This window comes from Schistocerca nitens, chromosome 1, assembly GCF_023898315.1.
Source record: "Schistocerca nitens isolate TAMUIC-IGC-003100 chromosome 1, iqSchNite1.1, whole genome shotgun sequence".
Taxonomy (NCBI): Eukaryota; Metazoa; Arthropoda; class Insecta; order Orthoptera; family Acrididae; genus Schistocerca; species Schistocerca nitens.
In genome coordinates, this window is record NC_064614.1 from 679,895,041 (window position 1) to 679,910,929 (window position 15,889).

Genomic DNA, 15,889 nt, shown 5'->3' on the forward strand with positions numbered 1-15,889 from the left:
ATGGTGTAAAAACGACCATTTAAATCATTATCAATGGAGGTATGTAACAAATTTTGACGCAGACCCATACCTGCTGATCGTGTGATATCCTCCAGGTGTTGGTCAAACAGTGGTTCTGGTAAGACGTCAGAGCGGGAGACATGTCCCTCAGCGGAACACACTCACTGTCTTCTTGAGGTTCTGCAATGAAATGCACGTCGTGATTTAGAGACGAAGCACGTACGCATCCTTTCAAAGGAATGAATGCGATATATTATAAGAATATTTGTCGCAGTTCCTTGATGTAAACAGCAAGAAACTTAAATCCATTCTCTTATCGAAACCTAGATTACACAGCAATCGACCACTAACTTCATTATCGTCAGATATGTCCCGGACGAAACATTGGCAAATAAATAAATTAATGCTACTTGAATTATCAAGGAACGCGTGGTTTTCATTCAACTGACGCTGGAAGGAGTTTTCTGCACAGTCGTTGGAACTGAAAAGATGGAGAATTTGTGAACAATCTCGTAAACGACGATGGCCTGTGAGAGTCCCTCATTTCCAAAACGGACGTGAAATGCTTCTTGCGATATAGTGAGTATACTAATTGCTTGTCCGTATTTATCTGAATTACTACGTTTTTCTTATTTCAAGACCAAGACAGTTTTTAAACATCTGCCTATATGCGCCATATGTGCATTAGTGTTGGAATCTGTAGCACAACATGAAAGCTAATCTGCTAAGGTAACTGTTAATATATTTTTTCTCATCATTATTTTATCCCCCTCGCACCATATGGGCTTGGGATGGGCTGTCAGCAGGCAAGGCGGTATTCCAGGAAGGTGACCACATTAAGTTCGTCATGCAGCCAGCGACACACTCAGTGTGACACACTTTGGAACGGCGCTGAGTTCCCCTCTCTCACGCTCTGATACGTTTGCCTTGAGTGACACCTAGAAGGCAATGTGCGACTTACAGAGAGTGGTGAACTGGTACATATGGAACTCATAACGCTGGGACTGGAGGCTGTCGCAGTAAATACTATCTGTGGAGCACGCGGAATGTGACACGTCGGTCTGAGTGCCGCGACGACTTCCTCTGCAGGAAGTTCAAATGGCAATTCGAAAATACGTATCGTACGCATATCTAAGCCCGCGTGGTCGACGGTTACCACCATCACATTTCCATCAACATGGCAGAAGCGGAGCCACTGTTTGGTCTCACTTAGGGTGCATTCGCACGCCGCGTCTTTAATAATGTTAACGTAGTGCGTGCTGCTCACGATCGACAAATGTATTCCGATAATATCGGTCGCTGGGATTTTCACTTCCTCTCGCAGAATATTCTCTACCTCGAACGCTTTGGGTCGTTGCAGCAAGTAAATCGGAGTGTAGATTTACGGTAACTGTTCGCCATGTATCGTACACGGTAAGCCGGCACTTAAGCAACGTCCGTCAGAATGTAAACAAGGCGAGCTCGCGCTCCGCACACGGAAAACACGGACGCGTCCATCTGTTGCCCTGCCAAAGGCAGACATTGAGCTATACCGATCATAAATGATTTTCGATCATACTTTGCATCTTACCGAGAATGGTTTTGGAAGAAACCTCGGTATTTCGTTGCTTTGAGCCGGCATACTTCAATAACATGCTAGTTGTAATAATTTCTTAACCAGCAATAAGACGCTTCCCATCAATTTATTGCAGTAAATCGTAAATTAACTACGGGATTTTCAGAAATCCTTAATTATCTGTTGTTTAGCAACGGCATGTATTCATGTAGGTTTCAACTGAAAGCCAAAATGGAGTCTGTCGACACTGTACTGGACAGAGATGGCGTCAACTGACTTAGATGGCTTTCTTCCATCTCATTGGTCTATGTTCAAACGCGCGTTCAGAATAACTGAAATGCTATATTCTGCCCTCTACGTTCGGCCAGACTCCCCAAGGTGCTTATTCCAAGCTATGACGTCAGGAACTCAGCACGCTTAACGTACGGATACAAACGGCCGGTGTGCCAATGGCTTTACCCGATGCACGTGGCTGTGTTCTGAGGCCTCAAATGAAAGACTCGCGCACTCCACGACTTATCGTACAACGTCCCACTACCTAATTTCCCATCTTCATATAAAAACTTCGATCCCCCTTTCCATTCCACAGATAAGATCAGAGTTTCTGATAGCATAGTCCCGATTGGCTGAATTCAAGATTTCTACCTGCCTGTCTTATACAGAGAGTGTTTCTCCCTTCCCTTTATTCTCTCCTCTTGGTTTTCATCGACAACGAACAATGCAGAGAAGAAGACACAGTTTCAGACATATCCTGTCCTAAACGGCGTCCGACAGGTTACCACTGATCTCCGAAGCCCCGTCCGGTCCTACTTACAGGTCGGCGGATGCTGTGCAATAATTATGTTTGACTGCCAGCCTGGGACCATTTTCCGGGTGCGGCAAAGAAGTCCACCTTGTATCCGAATGCCTACAATGTCGTATTACGCAACTTCTAGCTGTCGAAGGACCTCCATCGTAGCTACCTTCAGTACTATCGGTGACTTATGCGGCTGCTCTTGCTTCTCATAGCGCTTCACAACGCCGCCCGGACGCCACAAACGACGCCAGAAACGATCCTGACCATACCTCGACAGAGTGTGCCTCCGACGGTCCGCCGCCTCGGCCGGCCATGGTGCCGACGCGACCGGCCGCTGACCCAACCATTGGCAACACGATGAAGATCGACTCGCTCATCGTCCCTACGGTGTCCTTCCTGCCAGACCGATGCGACTCCCTTCCTTCGCCGGACACGGAAGTTCGCGTAAGGCAACAATGTTCTGCTAAACGTAGTAAGAGAAGGCGCCGCACCTTTTACAGTAAAGAGGAGACGTTGCAGGTCGAGGACGACGCCGCCGTCGGCCAGCACGACGTCCCCGCATCATCTACTGCCGCGAAGCCGTAATGAGCGCAGAGACATCCAACGGTGTTTCTGCGCCCGTCTCCACAACGCCCCATGCTGATGCTGAACTGGACGTAGCACAGTCGAAACTACACCAGGAGCCATTACATCATCTTTTGAATACCTAATGGACGATACACCGGTGCCCACCTCCACGGCTTAGCAGTCGAGAGCACTAACCTGCGCCGTCGGGGCCGATCCACTAATCACACTCTCCCCAGAATCCCCTGGATATAAGAGGTATGCATAAAACTTCAGTATCGATTTTCTCTACAACTAGCGGCCGTCGCATGAATACACCTGAGTGTATCAGGTTCTGTCCCGCACTACTTTACAAGTATGTAACTAAAATGAACAAGCATATGACTGTCGTAATGGATGGTATTGCATAGCTTAGTGGATGATTTGAAAATGAGCTGTGGGCACGAAACTAGCCGTCAATATGGAAGATTAATATGGCAACTAGTCATGTGACTAAGATTGCACCTGTCGAGGCAAGGAAGCCCGAGATCATTTTCTGCTTAAGGAAATTTAGTGCAGTTTCTTTGTGAGCGTGCGTCATATAAACTGAAAAGCCAAAGAAACTGGTACACCTGCCTAATATCGTATAGTGTCCAAGCAACCATCCATGCAGAAGTGCCGCAACACGACAACACGACTACTGTCTGAAGTAGTGCTGGAGGGAACTGGTGCCATGAATCCTGCGCGGCTGCCCATAAATCCATAAGAGTACGAAGGGATGGAGATCTCTTGATGGAGATCTCTTCCGAACAGAACGTTGCAAGGCATCCCAGATATGTTTAATAATGTTCATGTCTGAGGAGTTCGATGGCCAGCGGAAGTGTTTAAACTCACAAGAGGGTTCCTGGAGCCACTCTATAGCAATTCTGAGCGTGTGGGGTGTCGCATTGTCCTGCTGGAATTGTCCAAGTCCGTCAGTATGCACAATGGACATGAAAAGACGCAGGTGATCAGACAGGATGCTTACGTATATGTAACTTGCTAGACGCGTATCTAGACGTATCAGGGGTCCCATGTCACTCCAACTGCACACACCCCACACCATTAAAGAGCCTCCACCAGCTTGAACAGTCCCCTGCTGACATGCAAGGTCCATGGATTCATGAGTTTGTCTCCCTACCCGAAAACATCCATCCACTTGTTACAGTTTGAAGCGACTCTCTTTCGACCAGGAAACATATTTCGAGTCGTCAACAAACGAATGTCGCTATTTACGGGCCCAGGTGAGGGGTACTGCTTTGTAGCTCTGTGTCGAGCTGTCATAAAGGGTACACGATTGCGCCTTCGTCTCCGAAAGCGCATATCGATAATGTTTCGTTGAATGGTTCGCATACTGACACTTCTACCACGCTGAACGATTCTCTTCAGTCGTCGTTTGTCACGTTCTTGCAGGATCCTTTTACGGCTGGAGCCATGTCGGAGATTTGATGTTTTACTGGACTCCTGATATTCACCGTACACTAGTGAAATGGTCGTACGGGGAAGTCCCCACTTCATCCCTATCTCTGAGGTGCTGTGTCCCATGACTCGTGCGCCGAATATAGCCCACGTCCAGACGCAGTTAAATCTTCGTAACCTCCCATAGTAGCAGCAGTAACCGATCTGATAACTGCGCCAGACGCTTGTGTCATATCGGTGTTGAGGACGTCTGCAGCGTATTCTATGTTTTTACATATCTCTGTAATTGAATACGCATGCGTGTACCATTTTCTTCGGAGCTTCAGTGCGTAACACAGTAAATAAGAACTTGTCAGCAAAGCGGAGAAGAGTGTATACATAGTGTGGCTTTCGGCGTATAGGTTTAGTATCGAGAGTGTTGGAGACTGACCGAACTTGTCCGGGATGAGGTCGGGGTCGACGTCGTCGGTCTGTCCCGGCGCCTTGTCGGGGCCCGCGGCCGCGCCGCTACCCCCGGAGCGCGCGTGCGCCCCCAGCGCCCCCGCCGGCGCCGACGCCGCCCCCGCCAGCGCCGGCTTGCCGCTGGAGACGCGCCTGGCCAGCCCGCGCCGCACCACCAGCAGCAGCACCGCCGCCAGCAGCACCAGCACAGCCCCAGACAGCCCCAGCAGCGGCGCCAGCGACAGCGCGTCCGCGGCCGCTGCCACCACACGGCGCGAACGCTCACTCTACCTCGCTGCTTGGCAGGACGCATTTAAGCTCTTTACGTAGTACAGACACTTGCCTTCATAACCTGCCGTCAGCACTGTGAAATGTGGACTGACAAATCTTGAATCTCTGATTTGTCTCTAAGGGAGACATATGAAGATTTAAAGGAAACTTGATGCACTTTGATCCACAGTTTAGGTTGAGAAATGTTAATCGATCGCTGTGTTGGAGATCCCTCATGTATTAGCTACCTTAAAGAAAGCCCAGAATGGACAAAATCTTCTAGAAACACTAACCTTCCAAACTGTCGGTCTAAATACTACCACCAACACCCATAAGTATATTAATTTTAGCTGTAACATCCTTACCCATTTCAAAGTAGCATTCGTTCCTCTAGGGTTTTATCATCTCTCCGTATCCTCGAACGTAATGTACTCCGCCTCTTTCCGTAGCCTAGCACGTTCCCAAAGCTTAAATCAACATTCCATATCTTTATCTCCAAACTCTCAACGTTATTTCCCAAAGTAATTTGAGTCGATGCACTCGAGTACCATTTGACTTAGTTTTTAATACTTTCGTTCGTCAGATACGAGTATCCTTAGATATTCATTGCTCTAGTGCCAGCTCGTTGGAAGTTTGAACCACCACTCGTTTCAAATGGTTCAAATGGCTCTGAGCACTACAGGACTTATCATCTGTGGTCATCAGTCCCCTAGAACTTAGAACTACTTAAACCTAACCAACCTAAGGACATCATACACATCCATGCCAGATTCAGGATTCGAACCTGCGACCGTAGCGGTCGCATGGTTGCGGACTGAAGCGCCTAGAGCCACACGGTCACCGCGGCCGGCCCACCACTCGGGAAATCATCAAAACAGCACTTTGAGTTAACCATGATGTCAAGTGATGTCTTAAACCTCTAACGTATCGTCACCAGGGCAATGAATCTCTGAGGATACTCGTGTCTCTAGAGCGAAACTAGCCAAAATTTTAAAAAAAATTGCGATATCTGTACACTGAGTACAACGATCGCCGCGTCAGCTGCAGGTGGCGCCGGCATTTGCCTAGTAATTTAAATCGCCTTCCTCACCGAGATCACGAACCCATGTCTGTAATACACCCTTCCTTTCAATCATGACATATTCTACCCATCCCATCCCAAATGAAAGTACACCATCCTTGCACATCTGGTAACCCATTCATCTCCTAACACCTGCAACGCACCTTCCCCAACAACACCAACAACAATCGCACTTCCTTTCCCGTTTTACACTCCCCTCAATGCTTCCCACATCCCAGTTCCTACCCACAGCTGTCACTAACCGTTATTATACCATGCCCGTACTAAAGAGATTACACTATCATTCACAAAAGTACTTGAATGGCCTGAATTGCTTTCCCCCCGACGTTTATGCAACCTATATAACGTAACACTTTTGCAGGTCCTCCGCTTTCATTATACAGGGTGTTACAAAAAGGTACGGCCAAACTTTCAGGAAACATTCCTCACACACAAATAAAGAAAAGATGTTATGTGGACATGTGTCCGGAAACGCTTAATTTCCATGTTAGAGCTCATTTTAGTTTCGTACACCTACGCTCAATGGAGCACGTTATCATGATTTCATACGGGATACTCAACCTGTGCTGCTAGAACATGTGCCTTTACAAGTACGACACAACATGTGGTTCATGCACGATGGAGCTCCTGCACATTTCAGTCGAAGTGTTCGTACGCTTCTCAACAACAGATTCGGCGACCGATGGATTGGTAGAGGCGGACCAATTCCATGGACTCCACGCTCTCCTGACCTCAACCCTCTTGACTCTCATTTATGGGGGCATTTGAAAGCTCTAGTCTACGCAACCCCGGTACCAAATGTAGAGACTGTTCGTGCTCGTATTGTGGACGGCTGTGATACAATACGCCATTCTCCAGGGCTGCATGAGCGCATCAGGGATTCCATGCAACGTAGGGTGGATTCATGTATCCTCTCTAACGGAGGACATTTTGAACATTTCCTGTAACAAAGTGTTTGAAGTCACGCTGGTACGTTCTGTTGCTGTGTGTTTCCCTTCCATCATTAATGTGATTTGAAGAGAAGTAATAAAATGAGCTCTAACATGGAAAGTAAGCGTTTCCGGACACATGTCCACAAAACATATTTTCTTCCTTTGTGCGTGGGGAATGTTTCCTGAAAGTTTGGCCGTACCTTTTTGTAACACCCTGTAGTACAGTCGTCTGACCATCCAAATTGCAACTACACACAGAAAATAAAAGTTTGCATCACCTCGTCTCCGAGAGTTCATGAACCTGTACAGAAAATTGGAATCTAGATCCACATAAACATCCTTTCCGCCCTTTTTATTGCTCATAAAAACACATTGCATGTTGTACCACCATACAGCGAGACCTTCAGAGGTGGTGGTCCAGATTGCTGTACACACCGGTACCTCTAATACCCAGTAGCATGTATTCTTGCAGTGATGCATGCCTCTATTATTCGTAGCATACTATTCATAACTTCATGAAGGCACTGTTGGTCCAGATTGCCTCACTTTTCAACGGCGATTCACCGTAGATCCCCAAGAGTGGTTGGTGGGTCACGTCGTCCATAAACAGCACTTTTCAATCTATCCCCAGCCATGTTCGACAGGGTTCATGTGAGGCGAACATGCTGGCCACTCTAGTAGAGCGATGTCCTGCGAGAAGTCATTCACAAGATGTGCACAATGGGGGCACGAATTGTCGTCCATGAAGACGAATGCCTCGCCAATATGCTGCCGATATTGTTGCCCTATCGGTCTGAGGATGGCATTCACGTTTCGTACAGCCATTACGGTGCCTTCCATGACCGCCAGCGGAATACGTCGGCCCCATATAAGGCCACCCGGAAACAGCAGGCAACCTCCATCTTGCTGCACTCGCTGGACCGAGTGTCTAAGGCGTTCAACCTGACCGGGTTGCCTCCAAACACGTCTCCAGTGATTGGTTAAAGGCATATACGACATTTATCGGTGAACATAACGTGATGCCAATCCTGAGAGGTCCATTCGGCATTTTGTTGGGACCATCTGCACATCGCTGCATGGTGTCTTGGTTACAAAGATAGACCTCGCCATGGACATTGGGAGTGAAGTGGCGCATCATGCAGACTATTGAGAACAGTTTGAGTCGTAACACAAATCCTGTGGCTGCCCGAAAAGCATCATTCAATATGGTGGCGTTGTTCTCGGAATTTCTCCGAGCCATAATCCGTAGGTAGCGGTCATCCATTGCAGTAGTAGCCCTTGGGCTGCCTGAGCGACACACATCATCGACAATTACCGTCTCTCTGTATCTCCTCCATGTCCGTACAACATCTCTTTGGTTCACTCCGAGACGCCTGGACAGTTCCCTGGTTGAAAACCCTTCTTGGCACAAAGTAACAATGCAGACGCGATCGATCCGCGGTATTGACCGTCCAGGCATGATAGAACTACAGACAACACGAGCCGTGTACCACCTTCCTGGCGGAATGACTGGAACAGATCGGCTGCTGGACCCCCTCCGTCTAATACGCATGGTTATTTGCATCTTTGGCCGGGTTTAGTGACATCTCTGAACAGTCAAAGGGAATGCGTCTACGATACAACATCCACAGTCAACGTCTTTCATCAGGAGCTCTGGGAACCGAGATGATGCATAACTGTTTTGCAGTATGTAGTAGGATTTACAAAAAAGTGGCTCAAAGAAGATGGTCTGCGTTAAGAACTGCATCCCATGTGTGTGTTCATCCCAGATGGTATCTGTTTTAACAAAAGAGGTGATATGTGGTGCCAACATACCAAAAGTGGGCAAGGAAACTACAGCTTATTTTCCTAATGTATGCGAACGCCCCTCTACACAACGTTGATTACACGAGTAAATCTACCCAAGAGCTTGGCTGAAAAGTAATTCCTATCGAAGTTCTTCAGATCTAGTGTTATCAAGCATTTATCTTCCTCGCTCCTTACGCAGCAACTATCGACGACGAAAATGTACTTTTCGTACTCGAAAATGTACTTTAAGCATGAACTGACGACATCTTTATTTGCAAACCAGTATAATTCTATAGGCGTGGACGTCATAAATTGCTTTGGGCCTGCTAAATCTGAATTACATTTTAGCAGGTTACTCTTGTGACCAAAGTCTAATTTAATAAAGCAAAAACTATCTGTAAGACGAGCCTGCCTGAAGGATCAGGCATTGGCAAGATATTATACACTTTTGTGCCTAATGTGGCCTGTATCTAGTGAAAACCTGTGTCCCACCTAACAAACATTTCGAGATTACCAGGAAAATGCATTTATCTCGCAGTGAGAGTAGATAAAAGAGAAACTCATTTAATAAATTATTCAGTTGCACATATAATCAGTTGAACCACTTGTTCACAAAAATCCTGTGAGCCGATATAAACAGGAAACCTAAGTATTAACAAGGACGCAAGGTCACAGTTCTTAATTTTTTTCAAATTTAGTTATGTTGGGTACTTAATCGAAATTGCGATGAGGCTTAAGATGGTGAAGTTAAGATTTTATTAATGATTTTCGACCAGAAAGTTTATAGCTCTTCAAGAGAAGACGTAAAAAGCAAACAAAATATTTATGCATCTGTAACAGTGAAGAGTTTGTCGCAAGTCTGCAATCAGTTCTGAAGTATCAGTTGATACAACACTGTCTTTGAACTTTCACAAGGCAGGGAACACTACTTTCACAGCAGTTCATACTCATTCTGCATGATGTCAGATGTCAAAAGATTAAATGAAATTAAAATTAAGATCCCCGAGTGCGTCATATTCAGCCACACGTACAGCACTATTTAACTCCTAGTAGTCTGTTATAAAAGGTTTCGCTATGTTAATTCTTCAGGGGCTCCGAAACGCCCTATACTTGCAATGTTAAAATAACGCTTATAAATTACGTCTTTCCTCACAAAGTATTTGAGGTAGGAAGTTGAACTTTTTACAGATTATTTATTGGAATATGGGCTACAACTTAACACAGGGATTTTACAAAATTTTAGTTCAGTTATTAAAGATGATTTTTTTTCAATTGTAATGAAAATTCACAACATTTTTTTGCAATTTTTTATTTATATATTCAAAAATATACAGTTTTTTGGAAAAAGGCTGTGTTAAATTATGCAGAAGGTACTGTGTAACATTTACTGAAAGTTTGAAACAAATATGTTTGGAAGATCCTTAGAAAACATGTAATTAGTATGAGAAAATAAAAGTTTTGGGAATCGAGCGACAAAGATTGGATTAACTTTTTAGTGCATTCCAGGTCCATAGGATGGATTATCTTCATCCTCTGCAAACTCCTCCTCCAGCTTCCTCTTGTTCCTCCTCCTGTTTACTCTTGCTTGTATTTCTAGACTCTTTACAGCCCTGTCTGCAGCCCGAAGGCGTTCCTTGTCTAAAGCAAGCATCGCTCGCACCATGTTAGAACCTATCTTCATTCCCATATTTCTAAATACCTTTGGCTTTCCAACATTTCTCCTTTTCTTAAAAGCCTTCAGAGGATTTCTAATAACTTTACTTTTACTCATTATTATACTTCAACAAAACAGAGACTCAAGAAACAGAATTAATTACGAATATTTTCGAGATAACGACAGAGTAAATAAACATGAAACAATCGACAATCACACCAGCGATATATATTCAACCATCACAGGTTAGCCACAACACATACTTTATCTCACATCACTAAAATGTACCTGATGAACACGGACGTTAATAATAACACCATTTGACAGCAGTTTAACAGCGCCACAGTGGGTCACGCCCATGTAGAACACATTTCAAAAAAAATTTAAAAATAGTTGTAGTCTTTGGAATTGAATAAATTATATATCTATTAAAAGGTAATAGTCTGAAGATTCAGAAAACGCAAAAAAGTAAAAATTGAGCTTTTCATGATTTTTAGCCTTTCCGGAGCCCCTTAAATGAAGTTGCCAATAGCCTAGAGGCTGCTCTAGTCTGAAAAATCTGGTACTAACTTTAAAGCAAACGTCGGTAATTTTGATTTCCCTCCATCTCGTCAGATGTATTTCACTGACAAACTAGTATCAGCTATTGTATTGTGATTACCACGAGTATATGATACTTTTCGTTATTTTTATCAATGCAGAGTGAATGGCTGTTTGGCTTTATAAAGACGTACATAAAAAATTACAGACAATACTGTCAGTGTTTTATGTTCTTTTTAAAATATACTGATCACTGCTGCTGCTGTCTTCGTGTTAGCACAAGCACGAATCGGATTTTCTCTGTAAACAGTCGCCAGCTCCAGTCTTTGCAAGCTTTTGAGCGCACTTGGCTTTATTGATTTGAAACCTTACGTCAGGCCAATGAAAGTACGAGTATTAATAAGAAAAGGTTTTTTATGTGTTCAGAAGAAAAAACTGCCATCTCATCGTAATGTTTTCAGGCTACTCTCTGGTGACGCTGGAAAGTAAAAAGAAGTGAATCGAGCCTGACGAAAAAGTACCTTAGTTTGATGGAAAAAAATAATTACGAGAGCTACTGAGGTTTAGGGCCGTCTAAATAACTGCCCCTGCTCCTTAACTGTGATGTTTGAGTTACAGCCGGTCAGTCTGGGCATTACTCCTGACTATGCTTCAGATCAGATTCATTGGGCTGTACTTCAGGTACTTCGGCTGCCAGTATGTTGGTAGCAGCAGGCGTTGCCGCGTTTTCGCAAGGCGAGCTACCCCACTCCTACCCAGTTTAGCACATCGGCAGAGCGAACGTGTGCTCCCTGTCATTAATTTAATGGAGAATTAACAACATCGCAGAATACGTTTGGCAACTACATGGCCATCGATTTACTCACTGGTGTGGTACAGAATTCTCCTGCTATATTCACCTGATATTACATTGTCATTTCCGACAAATAATCTGAATGATTCTTTCTTTAAGATTTGACATTGGAGTCACAAATTTCTTATCTGATTCCGAAAAGGTCATTTCAAACAGAATCTAAAAGTTATCTCATACCTAACAGTACTAATTATCTCTGTTAATCTGCCATATCACAGTGACAACCTACACCTAGCAGTAGTGGTTCGATAGCAAGACGATAGCGTCGCCATTTTGAGCACGTAACGCTGCCTTAGTTCTAGGTTCTAGTCCAACTAGAGGCATAGACATTTTGTCTGCTTTTGACGTCTCCACTTACCCAGCTGTAGGTATCCAGATTAGCATTAAGAAAATGTTAACTTTACGATCTTCAGTCTCATCGCAATTTCCATTTAGTACCTCTCAGATCTAAACAGGAAAAATTTAAAAATTTTAAACTTGCATCCTTGTTAAATATTTCATTTTTTGCTTATATCGACATGCATCGTAGTTTTCTGTGAATGCACGATTCAACTGATTACGTGTGGCAGTGAATAGCTTGTTAAATGGATTTATCTTTTATCTAAAATGGTTCAAATGGCTCTAATCACCATGGGACTTGACATCTGAGGTCATCACTCCCCTAGACTTAGAACTACTTAAACCTAACTAACCTAAGGACATCAGACACATCCATGCCCGAGGCAGGACTCGAACCTGCGACCAGTGCAGCAGCGCGGTTCCGGACTGAAGCACCTAGAACTGCTCGGCCATAGTGGTCGGCTCTCTTTTATATACCCTCACTGCGAGATCAGTATTTTCGTGGTAATCACGGAGAGCTTATTGGGTAGGACAATGGACTTCACGTACACTAGGAGCACATCGCGCCCAAAAGTGCATAAAATCTAGCTATGTGTGATATTTCGGGCAGGCTTGTGTGTTATCAAATTAGAGTTTTATCCAAAGGGTATCCTGATAAATTGTAATTCATTTGTATTAGGATACAACATACTTTTTATTGAGTTTCTCGTTGGGTTGTTAATTATGACACAGAAACATAAGGTAAACATTGGTCATCAGCAATACATCCCTGTCCTCCTCTCCACTCACTACTTGGAGCAGCAGACTGACGATGATCAGACAGTTGTGAGTGTGGTCGATGTCTAGCCTCTGCGATTAGTCTGCTTCTTATTTATGAGTAGACAATAAATGCATGCATCAGCACAAAAACAAAGGTGAAAAACAACTCTTTTAACAGAAATTTCCTCATCCTACAGTGTCGCCATTTCGTGGAGCTGGCTGTTGTATGATTTTATTTCAGTGATCGCAAAGTCAAGTCAATATCACGCATCGGACAGCTAAGGCAGCCAGTGAATATCGATGTGGAGAACAATAAAATACGCGCAACGAACATATTGTAAACAGCTTCCAGAGAAAAAGAATTCTCTTTCAGCGTGGTGCGTCCTTCTTTACACGCATCGAACATATTGTAAACAGTTTCCAGGGAAAAAGAATTCTCTTTCAGCGTGGTGCGTCCTTCTTTAAAACACAGTCAGGCTGAACACTATGTGCAGGATGGCGGTCGACTGGAATGGTCCCAGCTACATATGTATAAGGTCTGGGTTCGACCCAAACACCTGACGATCATTTTTCACGAGTGCAAGCGGACCCTCGTCATCTGTGGTAACGCAAGATGAATTGTATAAGGTTACAACATGGTTCCAGATCACAGTAATCACGATTTCGCTTCGCTACGTACTTGATTAGAGGACGTGTATGTTGGGCCTTGAAAAAGGCGGAAGTCACGCCAGATAGAAACTCTGTCAGCTGTTTGCTTTCTTACACTAGAAATTTTCTTTATATTAAGAATATAATCGTAATGCAAGGTCACAGAAACATTCAAATTTATCTGATGAAATTCATATTCGTGTTGTAAATTAGTTTCAGAATTAGTTTCAGGACCTTTACCATGCTTAAGGCGCCCAGCAGAGTTGCTACCCATATTAGAGATTTTACAACAACCGCTACTCTCGCGTACCCTGTCAGTGTATGGCTGAATGTATTCTCAAAGCACAAATTCGTCTCGCTCTTCTCACATGGCGTTACCCAGAAATTAGTCGCTCACTTTAATGAACACGTCGTAATTACGCCTGCAGAATGATTGTTGCCTATTTTCATCCGTATAACATCCGCGATAGAATGCAAAGTTATCAGCAGAGCGTACGTGTATTCCCGTCTCGAGGGCGCTTACGCTATTGCTTGTATTTCCTACCCGTAATATTTGTTGGCTATAATTCATATGGCCAATATGTCGCTGTGTGTGCATTTTTGCACGTGGATATGGTTTCGTGGTTTATTCGACTCATAAGTCTTCTGATTGTTTTTGTGCGGCCCATCACAAATTCCTCTTCTGTTCCAACCTTTTCATCTCGGAGTAGCGCTTGCAACCTACGTCCTCAATTAGTAGCTGAATGTAATCCAGTCTCTCTCTTCCTCTACAGTTTTTACCCTATATACGTCCCTCTACTACCATGGAAGTTATTGCCTTATGTATTAACAGACGTCCTGTCACCCTGTCCCTCCTTCTCGTCAGTGTTTTCCATACACTCCTTTCCTCGCCGTTTCCGCGGAGAAACTCCTCCTTCCTCCCCTTTCAGTCAGCCTAATTTTCAACATTCTTCTGTAGCACTACCTATCAAATGCTTCTATTATACCGATTTTTCTACAGTTAATGTTCCACTATCATTCAATGCAATTCTCCAAATTTATATTCTCAAAAATTCCTCAAATTACTCCTATCTTTGATACTGGTAGACTACGAGGCATGCCTTTTTCCCAGTGATAGTTTTCTTTTTATATCCTCCTTCCTCCGTCCATGATGGGTTATTTTGCTTCCTAGGTAGCACAAAACTTTGACTTTGTCTAACTTCTGTTCTCAATTTGGATGTTAAATTTCTCGCTTTTGTCATTTCCGCTACTTCATATTACTGTCGCCTTTCTTCGACGTACTCGCAGTGCAGTTCTGTCTCATTAGGCTGCGCATTCCACTCAATACATCCTGTACTGCATCTTCACTATCTCTGAGGATAGCAATGTCATCAGCGAATCTTATCATTGATATCGTTTCGCCCTGAATTTTAATGCCAATCTTGAACCTTCCTTTTACTCCGTCATTGCTTCTTCGATGTGTAGATTGAACTCTAGGGGCGAAACACTACATTACTGTCTTACATCCTTTTTTATCCGAGCTGTTCATTCTTGGTCGTCCAGTCTTATTGTTCCCTCTTGGTTCTCATGCACAGCGTATATCAAACGTCTTTCCCTATAGCTTGTCCCTATTTTTTTTAGGATTTTGACATGTTGCGTCATTTTACATTGTAGAATACTTTTTCCAGATGGCAAATCGAATGTACGTATCTAGAGCGTTGTCCTTCAGACCTATGTCTGATTAAACATTCGTGATAAGCCTTAGGTATAAGGAGTGTGGCTCTAACGCCATAGCCACGGACCTTCTGATCGCGCAGTGAGAGATGTTTCAGCAAACCGTGCTGGACCGCCTAATCTGTAGAAAGGAGAGGCCATCTGCCTCGGGGGTATTCTCGTGCTATGGTAGTCTTTAATGTAACGAAATTTTATTTCATGTACGAAACGATTTTAAGAACAACTGGTGTTAACAGATATAAATATTTTATTCCTTTCCAAACAAAACTTTCTGGGTGTGTGATAACGTTGTACTGTAGCACGGAATAACTCTCGAGCTGTAGTTGGAAATGATTTTAACTACCTTGCTGAAGGCCAGTAGCGAGCAATACAGCACACTATTTGGGTGTAGTCTATCCTATTGCCACCCTGATCGTCCATGTGCATTAGCAGTTTCAGTGTAACTACTAAGACCAAAGCTGTAGCTGCCTATCCAGTTACTCCCTATTGACGTTTTGGCCGAGCGGTTCTAGGCGCTTC

General features: G+C 44.1%; 1 protein-coding gene and 1 long non-coding RNA gene across 2 annotated transcripts in view; both read right to left on the reverse strand.

The window, feature by feature from the left end:
- The window catches only part of LOC126236809 (uncharacterized), a 47,179-nt gene extending 47,022 nt beyond the window's left edge, over nt 1-157 (reverse strand). The window contains exon 1 of the long non-coding RNA XR_007544985.1: nt 71-157. This is a non-coding gene — a long non-coding RNA (uncharacterized LOC126236809). The remainder of the gene's footprint in view (nt 1-70) is intronic.
- A 3,242-nt stretch (nt 158-3,399) lies between these two features.
- Nucleotides 3,400-15,889, reverse strand: part of LOC126195038 (nephrin-like) — a 451,536-nt gene continuing 439,046 nt past the window's right edge. Inside the window, exons 12-13 of the mRNA XM_049933515.1 lie at nt 4,930-5,052; nt 3,400-3,500 (exon numbers count right to left, since the gene is read on the reverse strand). Coding sequence (XP_049789472.1) covers nt 3,400-3,500; nt 4,930-5,052 — 224 coding nt within the window. The remainder of the gene's footprint in view (nt 3,501-4,929; nt 5,053-15,889) is intronic.